This window comes from Ranitomeya imitator, chromosome 1 (assembly GCF_032444005.1).
Source record: "Ranitomeya imitator isolate aRanImi1 chromosome 1, aRanImi1.pri, whole genome shotgun sequence".
In the NCBI taxonomy this organism is placed as follows: Eukaryota; Metazoa; Chordata; class Amphibia; order Anura; family Dendrobatidae; genus Ranitomeya; species Ranitomeya imitator.
The window spans coordinates 1,187,951,906-1,187,974,963 of record NC_091282.1 but is presented as its reverse complement, the minus strand read 5'-3'; the positions used below and the strand labels follow the sequence as shown (position 1 = coordinate 1,187,974,963).

Here is a 23,058-nt window from a genome sequence, read left to right as displayed (position 1 = left end):
TTTCCAAGAGGTATTACTTTTTTGTTTTTCTGTTCACTTAGTCATATGAGGGCTTGTTTTTTGCAGGATGAGTTGTACTTTTGAATGATACCATTTTCCGAGACCTATAACGTTTTAAGATTTTGGGATATATTGCTTTGTGAGGACTTTTTTGCTCCTTGAGCTGACGTGATGTTTACCGATCAGATTAATTTATTTTATATTTTGATAGATCGAACACAGCGATACCAAATATGTTTTTTTAATGGGGCAAAAGGGAGGCGATTTGTACATTTGTATTTTTTAATTTTTTTTTCATATTTGGAAAACATTTTTATTTTACTTTTTTTAAGATCTTAAGGTGTTGTCCAAACCAGACAAATGCTATGTAAAATCTATAGTAGAAGGACAAAATAAAGAAAAGGGAAAAGATGAAATGGACAAGACGTGAGAAAATTAGTCAACTAGACTATTCATCCCAAGAAATATTAATATAACTGGGTGTGGAAGCAAATAAAGTCGACTGAAACTAGAAGACAGTGATGTTGGCTTTACAGTTGACATTATATAAAGATGAATGAACATACACATGTAGTATGGACCATCTCCGCTATGAGGTGGACAATAGGACTCACCACAACTCATATTTCGGCCCTTGTGAAGCGCAATGGGAAGCTGGGGGTTGGTCTCTCAGGGATGTCCACAATGTAGGACGAGCATACTTTTTCCGCAGCCTGGGAGTCTCTTACGCGGCTCTCTTTTCTCTCCTAAATTATAAAGATGGAAAGTTTCTTACCATCTTCTTTTCTTAGATGGGAGATATGACATGCAACTAGGAAGCTATCAATGCTATCAATCATCTCTGTCAGAAACTGAATCCTCCAAAACTGAAGTTCTTGTATCTGCACCATTACCTGCCAAAATGTGATATTTCAGTGTGTGGTAATACCGTGCCATAACTGTTAGGGTTATGTTTGACTCATATCTTGTCTTTACTCTATGACTTGCAGTGTTCATGCAATCTGCGCCTCAAAAACATCTCACAGAGCTCCATAGCCTTCCCCACTCAAAAAAACCCAGAAGAAATAAAAGAAATATACACACACACACATATATATATATATGTATATATATATATAATATATATATATATATATATATAATATCCCGTTATTGAAGCCCCTTTGAGTTCTCACTAGGGATTCCGCTTTTATTGTCACCATAGAGTATAAGACTATGTGCGCACGTTGCGTATTTGCTTGCAGAAATTTCTGCAAGGTTTCTGCAGCTCTTGGCAGAAAAGCGCAGTGGAAAATTCATGCGTTTTTATGCAGTTTTTCACGTGGTTTTGTATGCGTTTTTGTAAGCTAAATAAAGATATATTATTTTTAAAAAATGTGATGTTATTTCCTTGTTCAACCTCTTCTTTTTCATTCTCCATTGAAGACCACAATATCATTACATACCATGTTCAAATTTATATTTAATATTAATAATAATAATTTTATTTATATAGCATAACATATTCCGCAGCGCTTTACAAATTATACACTCACAAAACAAATATAAGTGAATATATAAATATAAATATATGTAATACCAAGTCTGAGGTTTAGTAATGAACAGGTGTCAGCCAGATACCCTCATTAATAAAACAGTACATAAAGAGTTAAATAAAAAAACACACACACACCAGCCTATGTAGGAGCATTAACATAATTAACCTACATATGCTGTAACAAAACAGTAACTGTCAGAAATCTGCGTGAAATGCAATATCCGTTCATTTTTCAAAAAATGTAACAAAACATTGCCTGGCTCCCACATAATTTTCATAACCAGCAGAGGGAAAGCCGACGGCTGAGAGCTAATGTTAATATTCTGGGAAAGAGCTAATAGCTAAAGGTAATATTAATATTAGCTCACAGCTGTTTGCTTAGCCTTTACTGGCTAATTTACAGGGGAACCCCAGAAAAAAATTGACATGGGGTGCCCCTATAAAATTGAACAAGCAAAGGCTAGGAAGACAGCTGTGGGTTGATATTAATAGCCTGGGAAGGGGCCATGGATATTGGCATCCCCCCAGGCTAAAAATATCAGTTCTCAGCTGCCCCAGAAATGGTGCATCTTATAGATGCGCCAATTTTGGCACTTAGCCTCGCTCTTCCCACTTGCCCTGTAGCGGTGGCAAGTGGGGTTCATATTTATGGGGTTGATATCACCTTCGTTTTGTCAGGTAACATCAAGCCCACTGGTTAGTAATGGAGAGGCGCTATAAGACACCTATCTATTACTAATCCTATATTTACATGGTAAATAATGAAACACCCAGAATAAAGTCATTTAATTGAAATAATCACAGAGACTCCTTTATTGAATCTTAATATACCATACTTACTGAAAACCTAATCCCCGACGCCCTCGACTCCTGCAACAAAAATAAAATAATGAACCAACATATAATACTATCCTGTTCGACATAGTCCATTTAATACCGAGTGTCCTACGGTGATCTCACGTGTAGAACAGTCACATCGTGAGATGTGACCACTCTACCCAGCCTCCGCCGCTACACTGCATCACTGCGCTGCCGTGAGAATACACCGGACTTCATCAGCTCCGGTGCTCTCCCTTATGGCACCACTGTGTGAGAACTTTCCCACTCAGCGGTGCTGTAAGTGAGAGCACTAGAGCTGATCAGCTGATAAACTCTGGTGAACTCTCACAGTGGCTCAGTGATACACTGCGGGAGTGATTACTGTTATGATCTGGTGGTCTAGGAGCAGCATGAGACATACTCTGGAGAAGGTGGTACCTGTACTGACCGCAGACCTGAACTTAGCACCGCAACTAGAAGTAGCCGTGGGATGTACCTAACACTCCCTAGACACCTCGACACAGCCTAAGGACTAACTTCCCCTAAAGATAGAAACAGGAAACTTATCTTGCCTCAGAGAAAATCCCCAAAGGATAGACAGCCCCCCACAAATATTGACTGTGAGAGGAGAGGGAAAAGACATACGCAGACTGAAATCAGGATTTAGCAAAGGAGGCCATTCTAGCTAAAAAGAAAGAATAGGACAGAGTACTATGCGGTCAGTATTAAACCACTAGAAAATATCCACCACAGAAAATACAAAATCTCCACATCTGACTAAAGACATGGAGGGTATATCTGCATCTCCAGAGATACAGCTTGGCTGAAAAAATCCTTACACAGACCAAGCTGGAAAAGACAAAACATGAAAATGCATTGAACTATAAGGCCCACAGCATGTGGACAGCAAAAACAAAGCCAGAACGTATCTTTGTAGAAATGCACAGCAAAACAGGAGAGACCAGGCAGGGATGTGAATCCTCCAAAAACAATGGACAACTGGCACTGACTAAAGAATCAAGCAAGATTAAATAGCCCAGTCCAAATTGCAACAAGTGGACACACCTGATAAATGCTGCGATCCAAAGACAGCAGCACTACCACTCATAACCACCGGAGGGAGCCCAAGAGCAGAATGCACAACAGTACCCCCCCTTGAGGAGGGGTCACCGAACCCTCACCAGAGCCCCCAGGCCGATCAGGACGAGCCAAATGAAAGGCACGAACCAAATCGTCAGCATGAACATCGGAGGCAACAACCCAAGAATTATCCTCCTGGCCATAACCCTTCCATTTGACAAGATACTGAAGCTTCCGCCTCGAAAAACGAGAATCCAAAATCTTCTCAACCACATACTCCAACTCCCCATCCATCAACACCGGGGGCGGAGGATCAACAGAGGGAACAACGGGCACCACATATTTCCGCAACAAAGATCTATGGAAAACATTATGGATGGAAAAAGAGGCTGGAAGGACCAAACGAAAAGACACTGGATTGATAATCTCAGAAATCCTATAAGGACCAATAAACCGAGGCTTGAATTTAGGTGAAGAAACCTTCATAGGAACATGACGGGAAGACAACCAGACCAAATCCCCAACCCGAAGCCGGGAACCAACACACCGACGACGGTTAGCAAAACGCTGAGCCTCCTCCTGAGACAACACCAAATTGTCCATCACATGAGCCCAAATTTGCTGCAACCTGTCAACCACAGAATCCACACCAGGACAATCAGAAGGCTCAACCTGCCCTGAAGAAAAACGAGGATGAAAACCAAAATTACCAAAAAAAGGCGAAACCAAGGTAGCAGAACTAGCCCGATTATTAAGGGCAAACTCGGCCAATGGCAAAAAAGCCACCCAATCATCCTGATCAGCAGAGACAAAGCATCTCAAATAACTTTCCAAAGTCTGATTAGTTCGCTCGGTTTGGCCATTTGTCTGAGGATGAAATGCGGAGGAAAAAGACAAATCAATGCCCAGCCTAGCACAAAAGGCCCGCCAAAACCTAGAAACAAACTGGGAACCTCTATCGGACACAATATTCTCCGGAATGCCATGCAAACGAACCACATGCTGAAAAAACACCGGAACCAAATCAGAAGAGGAAGGCAATTTAGGCAAAGGTACCAAATTAACCATCTTAGAAAACCGGTCACAAACCACCCAGATAACCGACATTCTCTGGGAAACCGGAAGATCTGAAATAAAATCCATAGGCCTCTTAGGGACCGGCAAAGGCAGAAGCAACCCACTAGCGCGGGAACAGCAAGGCTTGGCCCGCGCACAAATCCCACAGGACTGCACAAAAGAACGCACATCCAAAGAATGCCACCAAAAGGACCTACCAACCAAATCTCTGGTACCAAAAATCCCAGGATGGCCAGCCAACACAGAACAATGAACCTCAGAAATCACTTTACTAGTCCATCTATCAGGAACAAATAGTTTCCCCACTGGACAGCGGTCAGGTTTATTAGCCTGAAATTCCTGAAGAACCCGTCGTAAATCAGGGGAGATGGCAGAAAGAATCACCCCTTCCTTCAGGATACCGACCGGCTCAAGGACCCCAGGGGAATCAGGCAAAAAACTCCTAGAGAGGGCATCAGCCTTAACATTCTTAGAACCCGGAAGATACGAGACCACAAAATCAAAACGGGAATAAAACAGAGACCATCGAGCCTGTCTAGGATTCAGCCGTTTGGCAGACTCGAGGTAAATCAGATTCTTATGATCGGTCAGGACCACAATACGGTGCCAAGCCAATGTCGCCACTCCTCAAATGCCCACTTCATAGCCAACAACTCCCGATTGCCGACATCATAATTGTGTTCCGCAGGCGAAAACTTCCGAGAAAAGAAGGCACACGGTTTTATCAAGGAACCATCAGAATTCAGGGGACAAAACGGCCCCTGCCCCAATCTCAGACGCATCAACCTCAACCTGAAATGGAAGAGAAATGTCCGTCTGACGCAACACAGGGGCAGAAGTAAATCGGCGTTTAAGCTCCTGAAAGTTTGCACCTGTGCCGCTCCTAGCCTTTATCAGTGGATGGAGGCCTGCTGCATCCTGCTAAGTGTGCATTTGTCATCAGACAGGGTTTTGGGAAGGCCGTATCTTATGGTATGCATTTTTTCTGAGTTTTTTTCTATGTTAGCTGTTTTTGATATTAGTGTTAGGACCCGCAATATTATGGGGACCCTTGACGTTGGGTTGCGGGCTTACTTTATTTTGGCCAAAATATTAAACCAATACCTCATATAGTGTATGTATTTATCATATGCATGCATTTTTTTTTTGCACTATATCATATCCTTTTCTGCAGGATGTGGCGAGGCCTCTTTATGTTTGGCTAGGTTTTTCTGGGGCGTCTTTCACTGTGCGCTGCATTTTATAGTGCTGGGCAGCCCGCCTGTTAATACAAGGGGCGTCATCAATAGGTTGCATACAGACACTGTGCACCGCACCTATCAGTGTGACTGGCATCCTATGTGAGTTATATCAATGTGCATTTTTTCTGCTAGGCAGCCAACGCCTGCAATGTTTGGTTGGGGTGGTTGTTTTTATCAAGTAGTTTGCACGTGTGCCGCTCCTAGCCTTTATCAGTGGATGGAGGCCTGCTGCATCCTGCTAAGTGTGCATTTGTCATCAGACAGGGTTTTGGGAAGGCCGTATCTTATGGTATGTATTTTTTCTAAGCTCCTGAAAGGCAGAAACAGCTGCGGAGGACCAATTCGTCACATCAGCGCCTTTCTTCGTCAAATCGGTCAGGGGTTTAACCACACTGGAGAAGTTGGCAATGAAACGGCGATAAAAATTAGCAAAGCCCAAAAATATCTGAAGGCTCTTCACAGATGTGGGCTGAATCCAATCATGAATGGCCTGAACCTTAACCGGATCCATTTCTATAGATGAGGGAGAAAAAATGAAGCCCAAAAAAGAAACCTTCTGCACTCCAAAGAGGCACTTAGACCCCTTCACAAATAAAGCATTTTCACGGAGGATCTGAAATACCATCCTGACCTGTTTCACATGAGACTCCCAATCATCGGAAAAAATCAAAATATCATCCAAATATACAATCATGAATTTATCAAGATAACTCCGAAAGATATCATGCATGAAGGACTGGAACACAGATGGAGCATTAGAGAGTCCGAATGGCATCACAAGGTATTCAAAATGGCCTTCGGGCGTATTAAATGCAGTTTTCCATTCGTCACCCTGCTTAATACGGACAAGATTATATGCCCCTCGAAGGTCAATCTTAGTAAACCAACTAGCCCCCTTAATCCTAGCAAACAAATCAGAAAGCAAAGGCAAAGGGTATTGAAATTTGACCGTGATCTTATTCAAGAGGCGATAATCAATACAGAGTCTCAAGGAGCCATCCTTCTTGGCAACAAAAAAAAAACCTGCTCCCAATGGTGAAGAAGATGGCCGAATATGCCCTTTCTCCAATGACTCCTTAATATAGCTCCGCATGGCGCCATGTTCTGGCACAGACAGGTTGAAAATTCGGCCCTTAGGGAACTTACAACCTGGAATCAAGTCAATAGCACAATCACAGTCCCTATGCGGTGGAAGGGAACTGGATTTGGGCTCATCGAATACATACTGGAAAACTGACAAAAACTCAGGAATTTCAGAAGAGGGGGAAGAGGAAATTGACATCAAAGGAACGTGACCATGAAACCCCTGACAACCCCAACTAGTCACAGACATAGATTTCCAATCTAACACCGGATTATGTACCTGTAACCATGGAAAACCCAGCACAATAGCATCATGCAAATTATGCAACACCAGAAAACGACAATCTTCCTGATGGGCTGGCGCCATGCACATGGTCAGCTGTGTCCAAAACTGAGGTTTATTTATAGCCAACGGTGTAGCATCAATGCCCCTTAAAGGAATAGGATTCCACAAAGGCTGCAAGGGGAAACCATAACTTCTGGCAAATTCTAAGTCCATTAAGTTTAAAGCGGCGCCTGAGTCCACAAATGCCATGACAGAAAATGACGATAATGAGCAGATCAAGGTCACAGATAACAGAAATTTAGGCTGTACAGTACTGATGGTAACAGAACTAGCGATTCTCTTTGTACGCTTAGGGCAATCAGAAATAGCATGAGCAGAATTGCCGCAGTAAAAACACTACCTATTCTGACGCCTGAATCCTTGTCGTTCAGCTCTAGACAAAATCCTATCACACTGCTTAGGCTCAGGACTCCGCTCGGAGGACAACGCCACAGTGTGCACAACTCTGTGCTCGCGCAAGCGCCGATCAATCTGAATGGCCAGAGACATAGAATCACTCAGACCAGCAGGCGTGGGGAACCCCACCATAACATCTTTAACGGATTCAGAAAGACCCTTTCTGAAAATTGCCGCCAAGGCATCCTCATTCCATTTAGTCAACACAGACCATTTTCTAAATTTCTGGCAATACGATTCTGCCGCTTCTTGACCCTGACACAGGGCCAACAAGGTCTTCTCTGCATGATCCACTGAATTAGGTTCATCATACAATAACCCTAGCGCCTGAAAAAAGGTGTCTACATTAAGCAAAGCAGGATTCCCAGATTCCAGGGAAAATGCCCAATCCTGAGGATCACCACGCAGCAGGGAAATAACAATTTTAACCTGCTGAATGGAATCACCAGAAGAACGGGGTTTCAGAGCAAAAAACAGTTTACAGTTATTTTTAAATCTCAAAAATTTGGACCTGTCCCCAAAAAACAAATCAGGAGTTGGAATTCTAGGCTCTAAAACCGGAGTCTGAACGATATAATCGGAAATACCCTGTACTCTAGCAGCAAGTTGGTCCACACGAGAAACCAATTCCTGAACCTCCATGCCAGCGCCTAACTCCTGAGCCACCCAGAGGAAAAGAGGGAAGGAAAGACACAACAGACTACAGAAACTAAAATGGCTCAGCACTTTCCTTCCCTTCTTCTGAGATGCGTTTAACTCATTGTTGGCCAGTTGTACTGTTATGATCTGGTGGCCTAGGAGCAGCATGAGATGTACTCTGGAGAAGGTGGTACCTGTACTGACCGCAGACCTAAACTTAGCACCGCAACTAGAAGTAGCCGTGGGATGTACCTAACACTCCCTAGACACCTCGACACAGCCTAAGGACTAACTTCCCCTAAAGATAGAAACGGGAAAACTATCTTGCCTCAGAGAAAATCCCCAAATGATAGACAGCCCCCCACAAATATTGACTGTGAGAGGAGAGGGAAAAGAAATACGCAGACTGAAATCAGGATTTAGCAAAGGAGGCCATTCTAGCTAAAAAGAAAGAATAGGACAGAGTACTATGCGGTCAGTATTAAAACACTAGAAAATATCCACCACAGAAAATACAAAATCTCCACATCTGACTAAAGACATGGAGGGTATATCTGCATCTCCAGAGATACAGCTTGGCTGAAAAAATCCTTACACAGACCAAGCTGGAAAAGACAAAACATGAAAATGCACTGAACTATAAGGCCCACAGCATGTGGACAGCAAAAACAAAGCCAGAACTTATCTTTGTAGAAATGCACAGCAAAACAGGAGAGACCAGGCAGGGATGTGAATCCTCCAAAAACAATGGACAACTGGCACTGACTAAAGAATCAAGCAAGACTAAATAGCCCAGTCCAAATTGCAACAAGTGGACACACCTGATAAATGCTGCGATCCAAAGACAGCAGCACTACCACTCATAACCACCGGAGGGAGCCCAAGAGCAGAATTCACAACAGATTACCTTCTGTCAGTGTATCGCCGGAGGCCGGGTAGAGAGGTCACATCTCCCGATGTGACTGTTCTACATGTGAGATCGCCGTGGGACACTCGGTACTAAATGGACTACGGCAGACAGGGAGTATATGTTGGTTTATTATTTTTGATTGTTTGCAGGAGCCCCCGGGCATCGGGGACTAGGTGTTCGGTGAGTAGGTATTGTGTTGTGAATATGTAAATGTTTTGATTTACAATTGAACACAGACAGACTATTCTCCCATCATCGGCTCATGCGGTCTCTGTTATATGTGACAAAAGACGTAGCCGGATGGGAGTAGTAGTCCCATCAGGCGCCGCCTAGGTACACATGTTGCATGGGTACACACACAGACACACACACATATTCTCTGCCCACACACAGAGACACATGCACATATTCTCCGCCCACACACTCTGTCTCCTTCTGACATAATTTCCCTTTGACAATTCTGCAGCGTTTTTGGAAGCAAATCCGCAGCAAATCCGCAAATCCGGATCTGACTGATCAGTGGACGATAATGTGTGCAGAAACGCTGCAGATCCGCAAAAAGAATTGACATGCTGCGGAAAATAAAACAATGCAAACAAGGACGGAAATATCCGGATTGTGTGACACTTAGCAAATCTACCTCATTGAAGCACTTGGCACCTTATGTAAGTACTTTTATATCGGAATTTCACTCTTTGTCCTTTCTACTTTAGAATAGATGTTCCTGCACATTACAATTTATAGGTTTTACAGAGGTTTCTGATATAGGCACATGCACTTTATATGGAAAAGCCATTGGCTCTACCTATATGCACTTATTCTCTAAGGGACTATGAGTGATAGTTTTTACAATATTTGGTATGCCAAGTAGCTAATACCCACTGGGATAAACGTGACTGTGAATAGGAGTATATAGATTTGCATTGTGTCCTCGTTCTGCACTGCGCCATTTACCATCTACACACCGGAAGCCCTGGGGATATACTTCACCTGTGCGAAGGTATACCATCTAGCTGCCATAACATCACCCCAGCGGACCCCTTAAAGCAGCGTCGGTCACCCTGACCGAATACCACAGGTGGCATCACAAGCATAAACTTTATCCCTTTAAAGACCTTTCCCTTTTATACAGACGTCCCAGGGCCACGGACTGTGTCAGCCACCGTGACATCCCCCTGTGAACTGCAGGACCCGGTACCTAGTACCCCACTGCCCTGACGGGGCACTCAACGGTCACATGCCAACTAGACATGCGTGGCCTCGCTTAATACAAGTGATTTGAGCGAGGCTGGACACGTCTAGTCTTAGTGTGGCCAGGAGTATGTGCAGCGCCCCAGGATCGTGGTCGTTGCAGTAATGTCGCTCTTCCACCAGGGGGAGTGATGTTACGTCTGAAGGCAATAAAGGAGATCACCTTACCAGGTATCACAAACCACACAACACACTTCACACTCCAGGCCGCCAGGGGGAGCCATGCTTCTATCTATTAGGGCACTCCTCACAATTAGGTAAAACTGGTAGTCTGGATAGGAAGTTAGACAGAAGCTGGCTGGAGTGAGAGGGAGCCAGATGCAGACTGAGGTCTGCGGAGGACGAGGGTCCATGGAGCTGTGCCTGCCCCACAAGCGGCAGCATCCTAAGAAAGAGACATCAGAAGGGAATTGTCTTGTAGTGAGTGAGAAACGAAGTCATAGCAAAAAGAGAGAAAACCAGAAGGAGTTCTGCCCTGTAAAAGGCTGCCTCCTTTCTGAGGCTCAGAAGCCGGTAGCCAGAACACCGGGGGAGTAAGGATCTCTACGCTTTACTTCAGAGACTGGCAGGACAGTTAATTTCACGTTGGCTGCCCGACCTTATACCCAGGAAGCACGGTGGCAACTTGTGGGGCCGGGGCGTGATAGTGTCCCTGTAAAAAGCCTCAGGCCATCAGTCATACGGGTTTGTCCTATCCTATCCATCGGGGACAGAGAGAAAGAGACATTACATCTACAATAGTTGTGAGGACCTCACCGAGAAGCTCAGCAGGGAGGGACTACAACACCTAGGCGCTAGAGGAAGGCTACTGATTTCCACCTGGATAAGGGGACTCTGGATTTGCCTTCAGACCGGCCGGACTCTGCCTGCCCTGTGATCCGGTGCTCTGGACTGTGGACACTGAAACCTCCAGTAAAGGTAAAGAGACTGCAACCTTGTGTCCTCGTTATTCACTGCACCTCACCCCATCCACCATCTACACACTGGGAAGCCCTGGGGGCATACTTCACCTGTGGGAAGGTATACCATCTAGCTGCCATAACATCACCCCAGCGGACCCCTAAGCAACGTCGGTCACCCTGACCGAATACCACAGGTGGCATTACGAACACTATCCCTTTAAAGACCTTTCCCCCATTTATTAATGGACGTCCCTAGGGCCACGGACCGGGTCAGCCACCGTGACATCCCCAACGAGAACCGAATGGTCCGGCTCCGAGTAACCCCTAGCCCTGGGGGGCGATCCATATGCAAATTACATACTTGTGGTCACACGACCACCTGCTCCTTGTACTGGCAAATCCTGACAGTGCGCATTGTGCACGCTTTGAGGATTCCCATAAAGTGACGGCAGACTTGAGCCCCAAGGCCAGACAACCCCTTTAACTTACAGGACCCCTGTCTGTCAGCCCAATAAACTGTTTTAACAGGCACATCAGCTTATGAGCAACTATGTCTGATATTGCAACAGCGGAGCAGTGCAGCACCTTCATTGTGGTGGTCGCAGAAAAGACAATGGCAGGTATTCTTACCCTTCCCGCTTTGTGCTCTTTTTCAGGCTTGATAAAAAGCTGAACATTTATAGCGCTGCGTCTAGAAGCTGATGCACATTACTACATGGGGAGCGCTGTGTGACAGTGTTCAGCGTCATGTGCAGACTTATACCAGTCATTACTATGTGGCAGCATCAGGAGGAGGAGGATTCTGCGTCCCCCGATGCCAGGATCCCGCTCTGAATTGTTTGTCAGCATTACTGAGACATGCGGAGTCGTTTCATATTTTATACCAGTAATAAAGAATGAAAGCAAGCAGAAACAAATCATGCTGCATTATGCGCCCAGCGCTGAGCATTATTACAGACGTATACAAGTCATCGCCGGCATCGCACTCATTGAAATTCTATTTCACCCTCCACTGGAAGGGCGCACATACTTTATCTCTGTGCAGATTTTAGATGAGGAAACGCTTTCTTTTAATATTACGCATTCAAAAAATAAAGAATTTCATGGACGTTTTTAATGGGACTGTCCTGTGAACAGGTCCGAGGGAATATGCATGACAGAAAGGCTTTCCATGTCGTTTTCTATAAAACAAAGAAAAGTTTAAAATATACTGCGCTTTAGGATGTTGTGATGTTCGCAGTGGTGCAGAATACAGGTCGTGTCGATGGTGGTCCTCTATCATTTTTCGACCCTATTCACTTCAGTGGGAGTTGAGCCATGGTAACAGCTGATTGTCTTGGGTGCCGGACCCCCCCATGATCTGATATCGAAGATATGTTATCAATATCTTAGTGTCAGGCAACCCTTTTAAAGGGAACTAGCTAATAGACATTAAGCATGCATCAGGCACTGGCTGTATGATTCCTGCCAGATATGTTTAACTCTGAAGCACTGCTGCGTTTCGAAGAAAACCATACTTACAAAGCTTCCTCCAGCCCGCTCCCCTTGAGTGGCAGGTCTCTCCCTGTGTCCGTGTATAGAGAGACACCTATCACTCCATGGGAGTGGACAGGGACTAGCCCACTTTGACTTGTCTCCTGTTCGACCCCCGGTGGCTTTTAAAGCGTAAAATCCAGCAAAATGAGTCCTTGAAAAATGAGATATTGAAAAGCCATTAAAAAATCGAATCCAACACCATAAGTAATCAGCTTACTCGCTGATGCAATGAGTAAGGACTGTGCCTGAAACGCGTCAACGTGTCTGCTTTTTATGGTGTTGGATTTGATTTTTTTTATGGCCAAACAATTTTTTGAGGGTTAATTTTGCAGGATTTTACACATCTTTTAACACTTTTGAACCTGGCATACTAAGAGGTCTCCATACAACTTGGATCTCTTTCCCAGGTGACCTGTCTTCCTCTTCTTTTTGGTCTGCATTTAAAATGTTTTTCTATGAAAGGCCACAACATAGCCAACGTCTGGTATCAGCTGTCAGTTTCCCTTTAAATTATGGGTCCGATCTGGGATCTGAATTAATTTAGGGGTCTGGTCTGGGGTCTGAGTTATTTTAGGAGTCTAATCTAAGACCTAAATAATCTAGGTGTCTGGCTTGGGGACTGTCAGAGTAGACAGTTGCCATACCGCAATTTCCAGCATATGTTGACAGCGTACTAAGAGAGTCCATATTTACAAGCAGTCCTGTTTTTCTAGGGCTGACCTGCAATCTAGACCGTAAAGAGGGCAGTGGTTATGTAAGGTTCTAATTAAGGGGGTGTTTTGATCAATTTTGGGGGAAATTTCCACCTAAAACAGGGCAGCTTTAAAAGGTGTGTGATTAAGGATTCACTTTCTGCAAGTTGCCCTTCTAAATAGAAGTTTATCTCTGTATTCAAATAATATAAATAATAATAATAATAATAAAATAATAAATTAACAAAAAATATCAACAATAATATAAATAAAATGAAAACAAAGCCCATAAAAGACAAGTTGCCCTTGTAAATAGAAGTTTATTTCCGTATAAAAATAAATGATAATAAAAATAAAAATTAAATTAACACAAAAATAAAAAATATCAACAACAATATAAATACAATAAAAACAAAGCCCATAAAAGACAAGTTGCCCTTGTAAATAGAAGTTTTTTTTCTCCGTATAAAAATAATCTAAATGATGATAATAAAAATAATTTTTTTTTATTTACAACCTAATAAACTAAAAAATAATATCAACAATAATATAAATAAAACAAAAAAAAAGCAAAGCCCACAAAAGACAAGTAAACCAAAGTCAAGCGATCCCACTTCATATTTAACAGGAATAATGTGCTGCGATGTATTGAGCTGAGATATGTAAAAAGCGACAGTAATTGGGTTCCTGCTGCCCCGTGTACAAGGAATATAATTGTGAACAGAAACTATGAACAATCAAAATGTGAAATAAAATATTAATAATAACAATAATAAAGCAATGTTTTTCTTGTATGGTCTCTTGCGGTACAGGCGCACGGGAGTATAATGGAATTTTAGATCAGTCCGTTTTTCAGGAGATCATTACCATCTATTAACATTTTATGGGTACTTTTTTTTTTCCACGCGACTTCTGTGTGACAACTTTTATAAATGTACCTAATTATATTTTGCAGATGTGATTGGAAACATAAAGGCAGAAAACATTGAAATCTACAGTAATAGTTGCAAGAATAATTTATTTCCCAAAGAACACACTTACTGCCGATTTTTACATATGGCGGCTCTAGATCTCACAGTGCTTTATTCCTGCGAAATGTGAAATATCTTGGGGCAGCAAAATTACAGCAAAGGGTGGTGATTCTGGTATATGGGTTGGTACTGATGACTTACTGTAATGGGGTCTCACCGGACCGAGTAGAGAATTCTAGTAGAGGTGGCGCATTTTTCAACCAAAAAATACCAAAGAGTGCGACTGATGTCGATCCCAATGCTCTTAAGAAGTCATCTAATATTCTCATGTGGCTAAATGTAGATATGGTCCAAGGAAAATGACATCAACTCAATGTGAACAAGCTCAAGAGTTCTCAAGGACCTCAGCTCAGAAATTGCTAGGCTCTTGGTCACAATTTTTAGGGACTCTATAGTGACTGGTGCAAAAGCTAATGTGGTGCCCATTTTCAAAATCGTGGGTAATAGTATGTTATAGAAAATAATATTATAAATGGCCAGCATGGTTTTTCTAGGGACACCAAACTGATAAGGGGAACATAAGGAGAAATGTGGATATAGTGTTTTTTTGGAATTTGCATAGACATCTGACACTTGCCCACGTGGATGGATAAGGTGTAAATTAAGAGTTTCATCCAATTTATGGAAGAAACTAGTGCACGCCCCGACTTTTATCATACGCAAATTCGGTCAGGGAAAAAAATCGCTCCATCGAAAAACATTGATCCAAGAGGTATCCATTTTTTTCACTTGGACAGTAGAGTCGTGTGACCAAGGCCAAAGAGGAAACGCACAGAGAAAGTTGTAGTGAATGACTGCTACTCTAAATGGTCCTCGGTTATAAGTGGTGACCCCAAGGTTCAGTGTTGGGTCCCCTTTTATTCAACTTATTTCTTAATGGGATTATTAGTGTTTCTATTTTTCCAGATGACACCAAGCGAAGTAGAGTAGTACAATCTATGGAAGATGTTCAGAACTTACAAGCTGACTTGGACAAATTGAATATTTGGGCATCTACTTGGCAGCTGAGGTTCAATGTTGATAAATGTAAAGTTCTGCGCTAATAATATGCGAGCAACAAATGTTCTAGGGGAGAAAAACTAGGAGAGTCACTTGTAAAGAAGAACCTGGATGAACTTGTAGATCACGAGCTAAACGACAGCATGCAATGTCAATCAGCAGCTTCTAAGGCCAGCATGATAACGTCATATGAAAAAAAAAGGCATGGACTTGTGGGACAGGGACCTAATACTACCACTTTACAAAGCTATAAAACATAAGGCAGAAATTGGAACAAAAAAGTCCAAAAAGTAATCAAACATATATCAATTTATTGAAAAGTAATAATATACAACATATAAACAGACTAGGATCAGGTAATAACAAGGACAACCATATCCTGACAAAAGATGGTAAGTATTTGGCATGGGTAAAAGTGCTCAAGTGCCACATAAAAGAGAGAGACCGAGAAGTCCAAAGTAAACTGATAACCAGATGGCTAAATAAATCTGCGCGCTATGCCATCCTGTAAGACTGGGTCCCAAACTAGATTCATTGCTTACCCATGCTATTGGTATGTCAGGATCAAGGTCCTTGTTGTGCAGGCGCGCAGGGCCTGTGATGACGTCGCGGTCACATGACCGTGACATCATGGCAGGTCCTTGTCGCACAAGTGCGCAGGGCCTGTGATGACGTCGCGGTCACATGACCGTGACGTCATGGCAGGTCGTTCTGCCACCGGAACCTGCAACGGAAGATGGCAGGCGGCGCGAGTGGCTACGGAAGGTGAGTATAGCAGGATTTTTTTTTTAAATTATTTTTAACATTACACTTTTTACTATTGATGCTGCATAGGCAGCGTCAATAGGAAAAAGTTGGGGACACACAGGGTTAATAGCGGCGGTAACGGAGTGCGTTACCCGCGGCATCACGCGGTCCGTTACCGCCGGCATTAACCCTGTGTTAGCGGTGACCGGAGGGGAGTATGCGGACGCCAGGCACTGACTGCGGGGAGTAAGGGGAGGCCATTTTCTTCTGGACTGTGCCCGTCGCTGATTGGTCGAGGCAGCCATGACAGGCAGCTGGCGAGAATATCAGCGAATGAATAACCGAGAAAGAAAGAAAGAAAGAAAGAAAGAAAGAAAGAAAGAAAGAAAGAAAGAAAGAAAGAAAGAAAAAGAAAGAAGGACAGACGGAAGTGACCCTTAGACAATTATATAGTAGATTTACTTGCTGTAGTGTATATACTCATTTCGGGATTTATTTTTTTTTCTTGGGCTTTCTCATCTTGAAAAAGCTGCTTAGTTCTGAGTCTCAGAAGGGAAAAGGAATATCCTGGAATAAGAAGTACAAAAAAGAGTCACAAAATTGATAAGAAGCCTGGAGCATGTTAGTTATGAGGAAAGTTTAAAATAGTTACGCTGATGTCATGTTGTCAGCACTACAGCCAATCAGAGAACTCAGCGGCTTGTGCCTTAATTTTTGACAGAGCTACTGAGCTCACTGATTGGCTGTAGCACTGTTGACATAACATTAGCACTTTAGATAATAACAGACACCGGGGGTAGTGGAGGAGACTCAGCGCTGGACCCAAGAGTGAGGGTGAGAAAAGCAAAGGAATTTAAAAAAAAAATGTAGGCAGGGATTAGGGCTTTTCTGAAACCATTTATTAAGCAGGGTAAATTATCCAACAATAAGTCAATGGGAGTAGCAATTGGATATATATAAAACTTAACCTTTATTAGGTATGTATAAAAGGTGTCAAAATAAAATTACACAAAACAATAACGCAAAAACGGAGGTGAAAGGGAAGCCCCTGTGCAACCTGAAACCAGAAAACCCCTTTAAAGTTATTAGATGAAAAATTCTGCCTAGTTATTGTTGCCAAAATCGGCGGGGTCTTGAAGCATGTAATCTAATGTCTTTGTAGTTTTACATTTACTAAGCCAGACGGTATTTTTTGTCTTGGCATCAAAAGAAAGAACTACAATATTGTTCAGTCTCTTCGTGACATAGAAAGAGGAATAATTGAATCCTCCACAGTGGGAATTTTCAAAAATAGCAGAACGAATATCAGCAGGTTCGTTGCCATGTATAAATGGATTCTGGAGGGCACATAGACGGCTTCTAAAAATACAAGGAAGAAAAGACAAAATCGCTAACAATTTGCCGTAAAGACCCTATTTGTGATGGCTGCCAGGGAAGCAGCGCAGAGTCAATGTAAGGAGGTTGCTTTCCCTGCTCCTTACCTGGAACCACTTAATCAGACAGCTGGGTTGTTGGGGGGAAGACTTTCTGCCCTGGACTGAAGGGACCATGTGACTGCTGGGGGCAGAGAGGAAGAGAGAGGGGAGAGGGGTGTGGTCAGAAAAGAACGGGAGAGCAGAGCGCGCGGGACAGAGGGGACAGCGCGCCAGAGAGAGAGCAGGCTGCAGCGCCGCGCTCCCCGAGAGAGAGTGCTCCCCGTCAGGGCACAGAGGCTGAGATACCAGCCATAGTGAAGGCTGGATGTGAGAGTGTGGACTTGGAAGCCTCCGTAATCAGAGAAGACGTATCCCCTGACAGTGACCTGAGCACGCAGCCCCGGTGACCGCAGTGACAAGTCAGGACCCCTGAGAGTGACAAGTAAACTGCTCAGGGTGTGTAGCATTGCTACTGCAGAAAGATTGCCAGCCTAATATACAGAGCAGCAGAGTGGCTGTGTTATTTCCTGCTTCCAGCTTCACTGGGAGAAAAGACTGCAAAGACTTAACCCCGGAGTCTCCAGTTCCCAGGAGACAGAGGAGAGACTTCAGGATCTCAAGCGCTGCTGGTGACTGTACCCACGTTGGAATAAGGACCTTCCAGTCAGGACCTCCCTGGACTGATAAGTTACAAGAACACTCGTTAACCATTTCGATTCTGCTTAACTGTTTACTGTTTGCTTCATCTCTATTAACCCCCTGTTTACTCCCTGCGAGGGGAATCTTACTCCTGTTAATAATTTCCCCTCAACAGTTGGTCTGTCTGTTCCGTGATGACATACTCAACCCTGCACTCTATTACATCAGCGTAAGGGATCTTTTTTTTAATTTGCAGAATATATGTGTAACACCCCAGGAAGCCGGTTGTTACAGTGGTGTTGCCTTCCTTTCTGGGAGGGTGATGGCAGGTCTGGAAGTGAGGAGGATCCCTTTATCAGGTGACACATACATGCAACATGTTCTGATTCCAGGCCAGAAGGGGGAACTCTGAACCTGGTTTAAGGGGAGCTTCCCCGGATATATGTTCTGGAGAAGTGAGGAGCTGGAGGGGAGCTGCGACTGGGCTCCCTCCACCCTGAAGCGCAGGAACTGGACACCGGAAGTCCGAGGATGTGTGGGACTGTATACCCTACAGCAGAAACCGGAGGGCAGAAGATTTCAGATCGTCTGTCCACACCCACACCCGAAAGCACAGCAACATATAGAGCCATAATGAGTGATACCTGTAAAAAGGCTTGCGTTGCCTGCCATGTGGGTACTGTCTTAGGACAGAGAGAGAGCATCTTGTGTGGAGCCATTTACTGGTATCCTGGACTGTGGCTGAAAACCACCAGTAAAAGGTAAAGAGACTGCAACTTTGTGTCCTCTGATTCTTTCTGGCATCACACTATCTTTTCCCACTTCACCGGGAGCTCTGGGGATCCAGCTTCACCTGTGGGAAGCCATACCATCCCTGCTGCAGTACCATCATCCCTAGTGGACCCCTTTAAGCAGTGTTGGTCATCCCTGACCGAATACCACAGGTGGCATCACGAACACTCTTTATTCAAATAACCCCTTTAAAGACCATCCCTTTAACTTGGACGCTCAGGGCCACGGACCGGGTCACTGCCCCTTTAATGACCACCGGACCCAGTACCGAGTACCCCTAGGCCCTGGTGGGCATTCCATTTTAAATATAGAGCATTCAGGCATTATAAAGGGGTTCCTCTTACAAAACTCTCTCCCCAATTCTTAGACAAAACAGAAGACTATTTTCTAGAAAGGTTGCAGAGCTTAGAAAACGCATGTTAAGTAATTTTTGAATAATAAGATGGTTCCCCTGTTCAGATCTCAATTGTACGAGTGAAAATAAGAAACTTCCCTTCTCCATAGAATTTCAAAAGCACCAACTGTCATCTCCTATTCAAATATGGGAAAATCTGTCTTCACTGAATACAGATTTTACCCCTGAATTGAGAATGAAAGATCAGTCCAGGAGGAGAAAGAAGGTGATTTCTCTGATAAGATATATCACAAAACTGCTTATTTTAATGTCTAATATTGATTCATGACATAGAAATAAAAACAGAGGTTACTCTTTAACCCCTTAGTGACAGAGCCAATTTGGTACTTAATGACTGAGCCAATTTTTACAATTCTGACCACTGTCACTTTACGAGGTTATAACTCAGGAACGCTTTAACGGATCCCGCTGATTCTGAGATTGTTTTTTTGTGACATATTGTACTTCATGTTAGTGGTAACATTTATTCGATATTACTTGCGATTATTTATGAAAAAAATGGAAATATGTGGAAAAATTTTTAAATTTTGCAATTTTCAAACTTTGTATTTTTATGCCCTTAAATCAGAGAAATATGTCACAAAAAATAGTTAATAAATAACATTTTCCACATGTCTACTTTACATCAGCACAATTTTGGAAACAATTTTTTTTTTGTTAGGGAGTTATAAGGGTTAAAGGTTGACCAGCAATTTCTCATTTTTACAACACCATTTTAGGGACCACATCACATTTGAAGTCATTTTGAGGTGTCTATATGATAGAAAATAACCAAGTGTGACACCATTCTAAAAACTGCACCCCTCAAGGTGCTCAAAACCACATTCAAGACGTTTATTAACCCTTTACGTGCTTCACAGGAACTGAAACAATGTGGAAGGAAAAAATGAACATTTAACTTTTTTTTGCAAACATTTTACTTCAGAACCATTTTTTTTAATTTTCACCAGTGTAAAAACAGAAATTTAACCATAAGTTTTGTTGTGCAGTTTTTCTCCTGAATACGCCGCTACCCCATAGGTGGGGGTAAACCACTGTTTGGGCGCACCGCAGAGCTTGGAAGAGAAAGAGTGCCGTTTGACTTTTTCAGTGTAGAATTGGCTGGAATTGAGATTGGACGCCATGTCACGTTTAGAGAGCCCCTGATGTGCCTAAACAGTGGAAATGCTCACAAGTGACACCATTTTGGAAACTAGACTCCTTAAGGAACCTATCTAGATGTGTGGTGAGCATTTTGAGCCCCGAAGTGCTTCACAGAAGTTTATAACGTAGAGCCGTGAAAATAAAAAATCACATTTGTTTACACAAAAATGATATTTTCGCCCCCAAATTTTTATTTTCACAAGGGTAACAGGAGAAATTAGACCACAAAAGTTGTTGTGCAATTTCTCCTGAGTACGTCAATACCCCATTTGTGGGGGTAAACCACTGTTTGGGCGCACCGCAGAGCTTGGAAGAGAAGGAGTGCCGTTTTACTTTTTCAAAGTAGAATTGGCTGGAATTGAGATCGGACACCATGTTGCGTTTGGAGAGCCCCTAATGTGCCTAAACAGTGGAAACCTCCCCTACAAGTGACATCATTTTGGAAACTAGACCCCTTAAGGAACTTATCTAGATGTGTGGTGAGCACTTTAAACCCCCAGGTGCTTCACAGAAATTTATAAAGTGGAGCCGTGAAAATAAAAAAATCCTTTTTTTCCCTCAAAAATGATTTTTAGCCTGCAATTTTTTATTTTCTCAAGGGTAACAGGAGACATTGGACCCCAAAATATGTTGACCAGTTTGTCCTGAGTGCGCTGATACCCCATATGTGGGGGGGGGGCACTGTTTGGGCACCCATCGGGGCTCGGAAGGGAAGGAGCGCCGATTGGAATGCAGACTTTGATGGGATGGTCTGCGGGCATCATGTTGCATTTGCAGAGCTCCTGATGTACCTAAACAGTAGAAACCCCCCACATGTGACCCCATTTTGGAAACTAGACCCCCAAAGAGCTTATCTAGATGTGTGGTGAGCACTATGAACCCCCAACTGCTTCACAGAAGTTTATAATGTAGAGCCATAAAAATAAAAAAATCATATTTTTTCCACAAAAATGATCTTTTCACTCCCCAAATTTTTACTTTCACAAGGGTAACAGGAGAAATTGGACCCCAAAATGTATTGTGCAATTTATGCTGAGTAGGCTGATACCCCATATGTGGGGGTAAACTACTGTTTGTGCGCATGGCAGAGCTCGGAAGGGAAGGAGCGCCGTTTTGGAATGCAGACTTTGATAGAATGGTCTGCGGGCGTTATGTTGCATTTGCAGAGCCACTGATGTACCTAAACAGTAGAAACCCCTCACAAGTGACCCCATTTTGTAAACTAGACCCACCAAGGAACTTATCTAGATGTGTGGTGAGAACTTTGAATGCCCAAGTGCTTCACAGAAGTTTATAATGCAGTCGTGAAAATAAAAAATATTTTTTTTACACAATAAAGATTTTTTAGCCCCCAAGTTTTTATTTTCTCAAAGGCAACAGGAGAAATCGGACCCCAAAAGTTGTTGTCCAATTTATCCCGAGTACGCTGATGCCCCATATGTGGGGGTAAACCACTGTTTGGGCGCACGGCAGAGCTCAGAAGGGAGGGAGCACCATTTGACTTTTTGAGCGTAAAATTGGCTGTCGTGTTTGGAGACCCCCTGATGTACCTAAACAATGGAAACCCCCCAATTCTTACTCCAAACCTAGCCCCAACACACCCCTAACCCAAATCCCAACCCGATCCATAATCCTAATCACAACCCTAATGATAATCACAACCCTAACCTCAAAAACAACCCTAATCTCAACACTAACCATAACCTTAATCAAAACCCTAAATCCATCACACCCCTAATCCTAATCTCAACCCTAACTTCAAACCTAACCCTAATCTCAACCCTAACCTTAACCCTAATCCCAAACCTAACCCTAATCCCAAACGTAACCCTAATGCCAACCCTAATCCAAACCCTAACCCTTATCCCAACCCTAGCCCTAACTTTAGCCGCAACCCTAGCCCTAACTTTAGCCCAAACCCTAACCCTAACTTTAGCCCCAACCCTAACCCTAGCCCTAACCCTACATTTAGCCCCAACCCTAACCCAAGCCCTAACTTTAGCCCCAACCCTAACCATAGCCCTAAGGCTACTTTCACATTTGCGTCATGTGGCATCCGTCGCAATCCGTCGTTTTGGACAAAAAACAGATCCTGCAAATGTGCCCGCAGGATGCGTTTTTTGCCCATAGACTTGTATTGCTGACGGATCGCGATGGATGGCCACACGTCATGTCCGTCGTGCACTGGATCCGATGTGTTTTGGCATCACAAAAAACGTACAATGTTAAGTTTTTAGTACGTCGCGTCTGCCATTTCCGGCCGCGCATGCGTGGCAGTAACTCCGCCCCCTCCTCCCCAGGACATAGACTGGGCAGCAGATGCGTTGAAAAACTGCATCCGCTGCCCACGTTGTGCACAATTTTCACA

The 23,058-nt window shown here is 43.4% G+C and overlaps 1 protein-coding gene across 3 annotated transcripts in view; it reads right to left on the bottom strand.

The window, feature by feature from the left end:
* The window catches only part of PPP2R2C (protein phosphatase 2 regulatory subunit Bgamma), a 248,379-nt gene that overhangs the window by 175,081 nt on the left and 50,240 nt on the right, over positions 1 to 23,058 (bottom strand). The window contains exon 2 of one of the 3 annotated variants that reach the window (XM_069744814.1): positions 615 to 746. The exons of the other annotated variants lie outside the window; for them this stretch is intronic. Within the exon in view, the coding sequence (XP_069600915.1) occupies positions 615 to 624 (10 nt within the window). The 5' untranslated portion in view covers positions 625 to 746. The remainder of the gene's footprint in view (positions 1 to 614; positions 747 to 23,058) is intronic. 3 annotated transcript variants of the gene reach the window in all.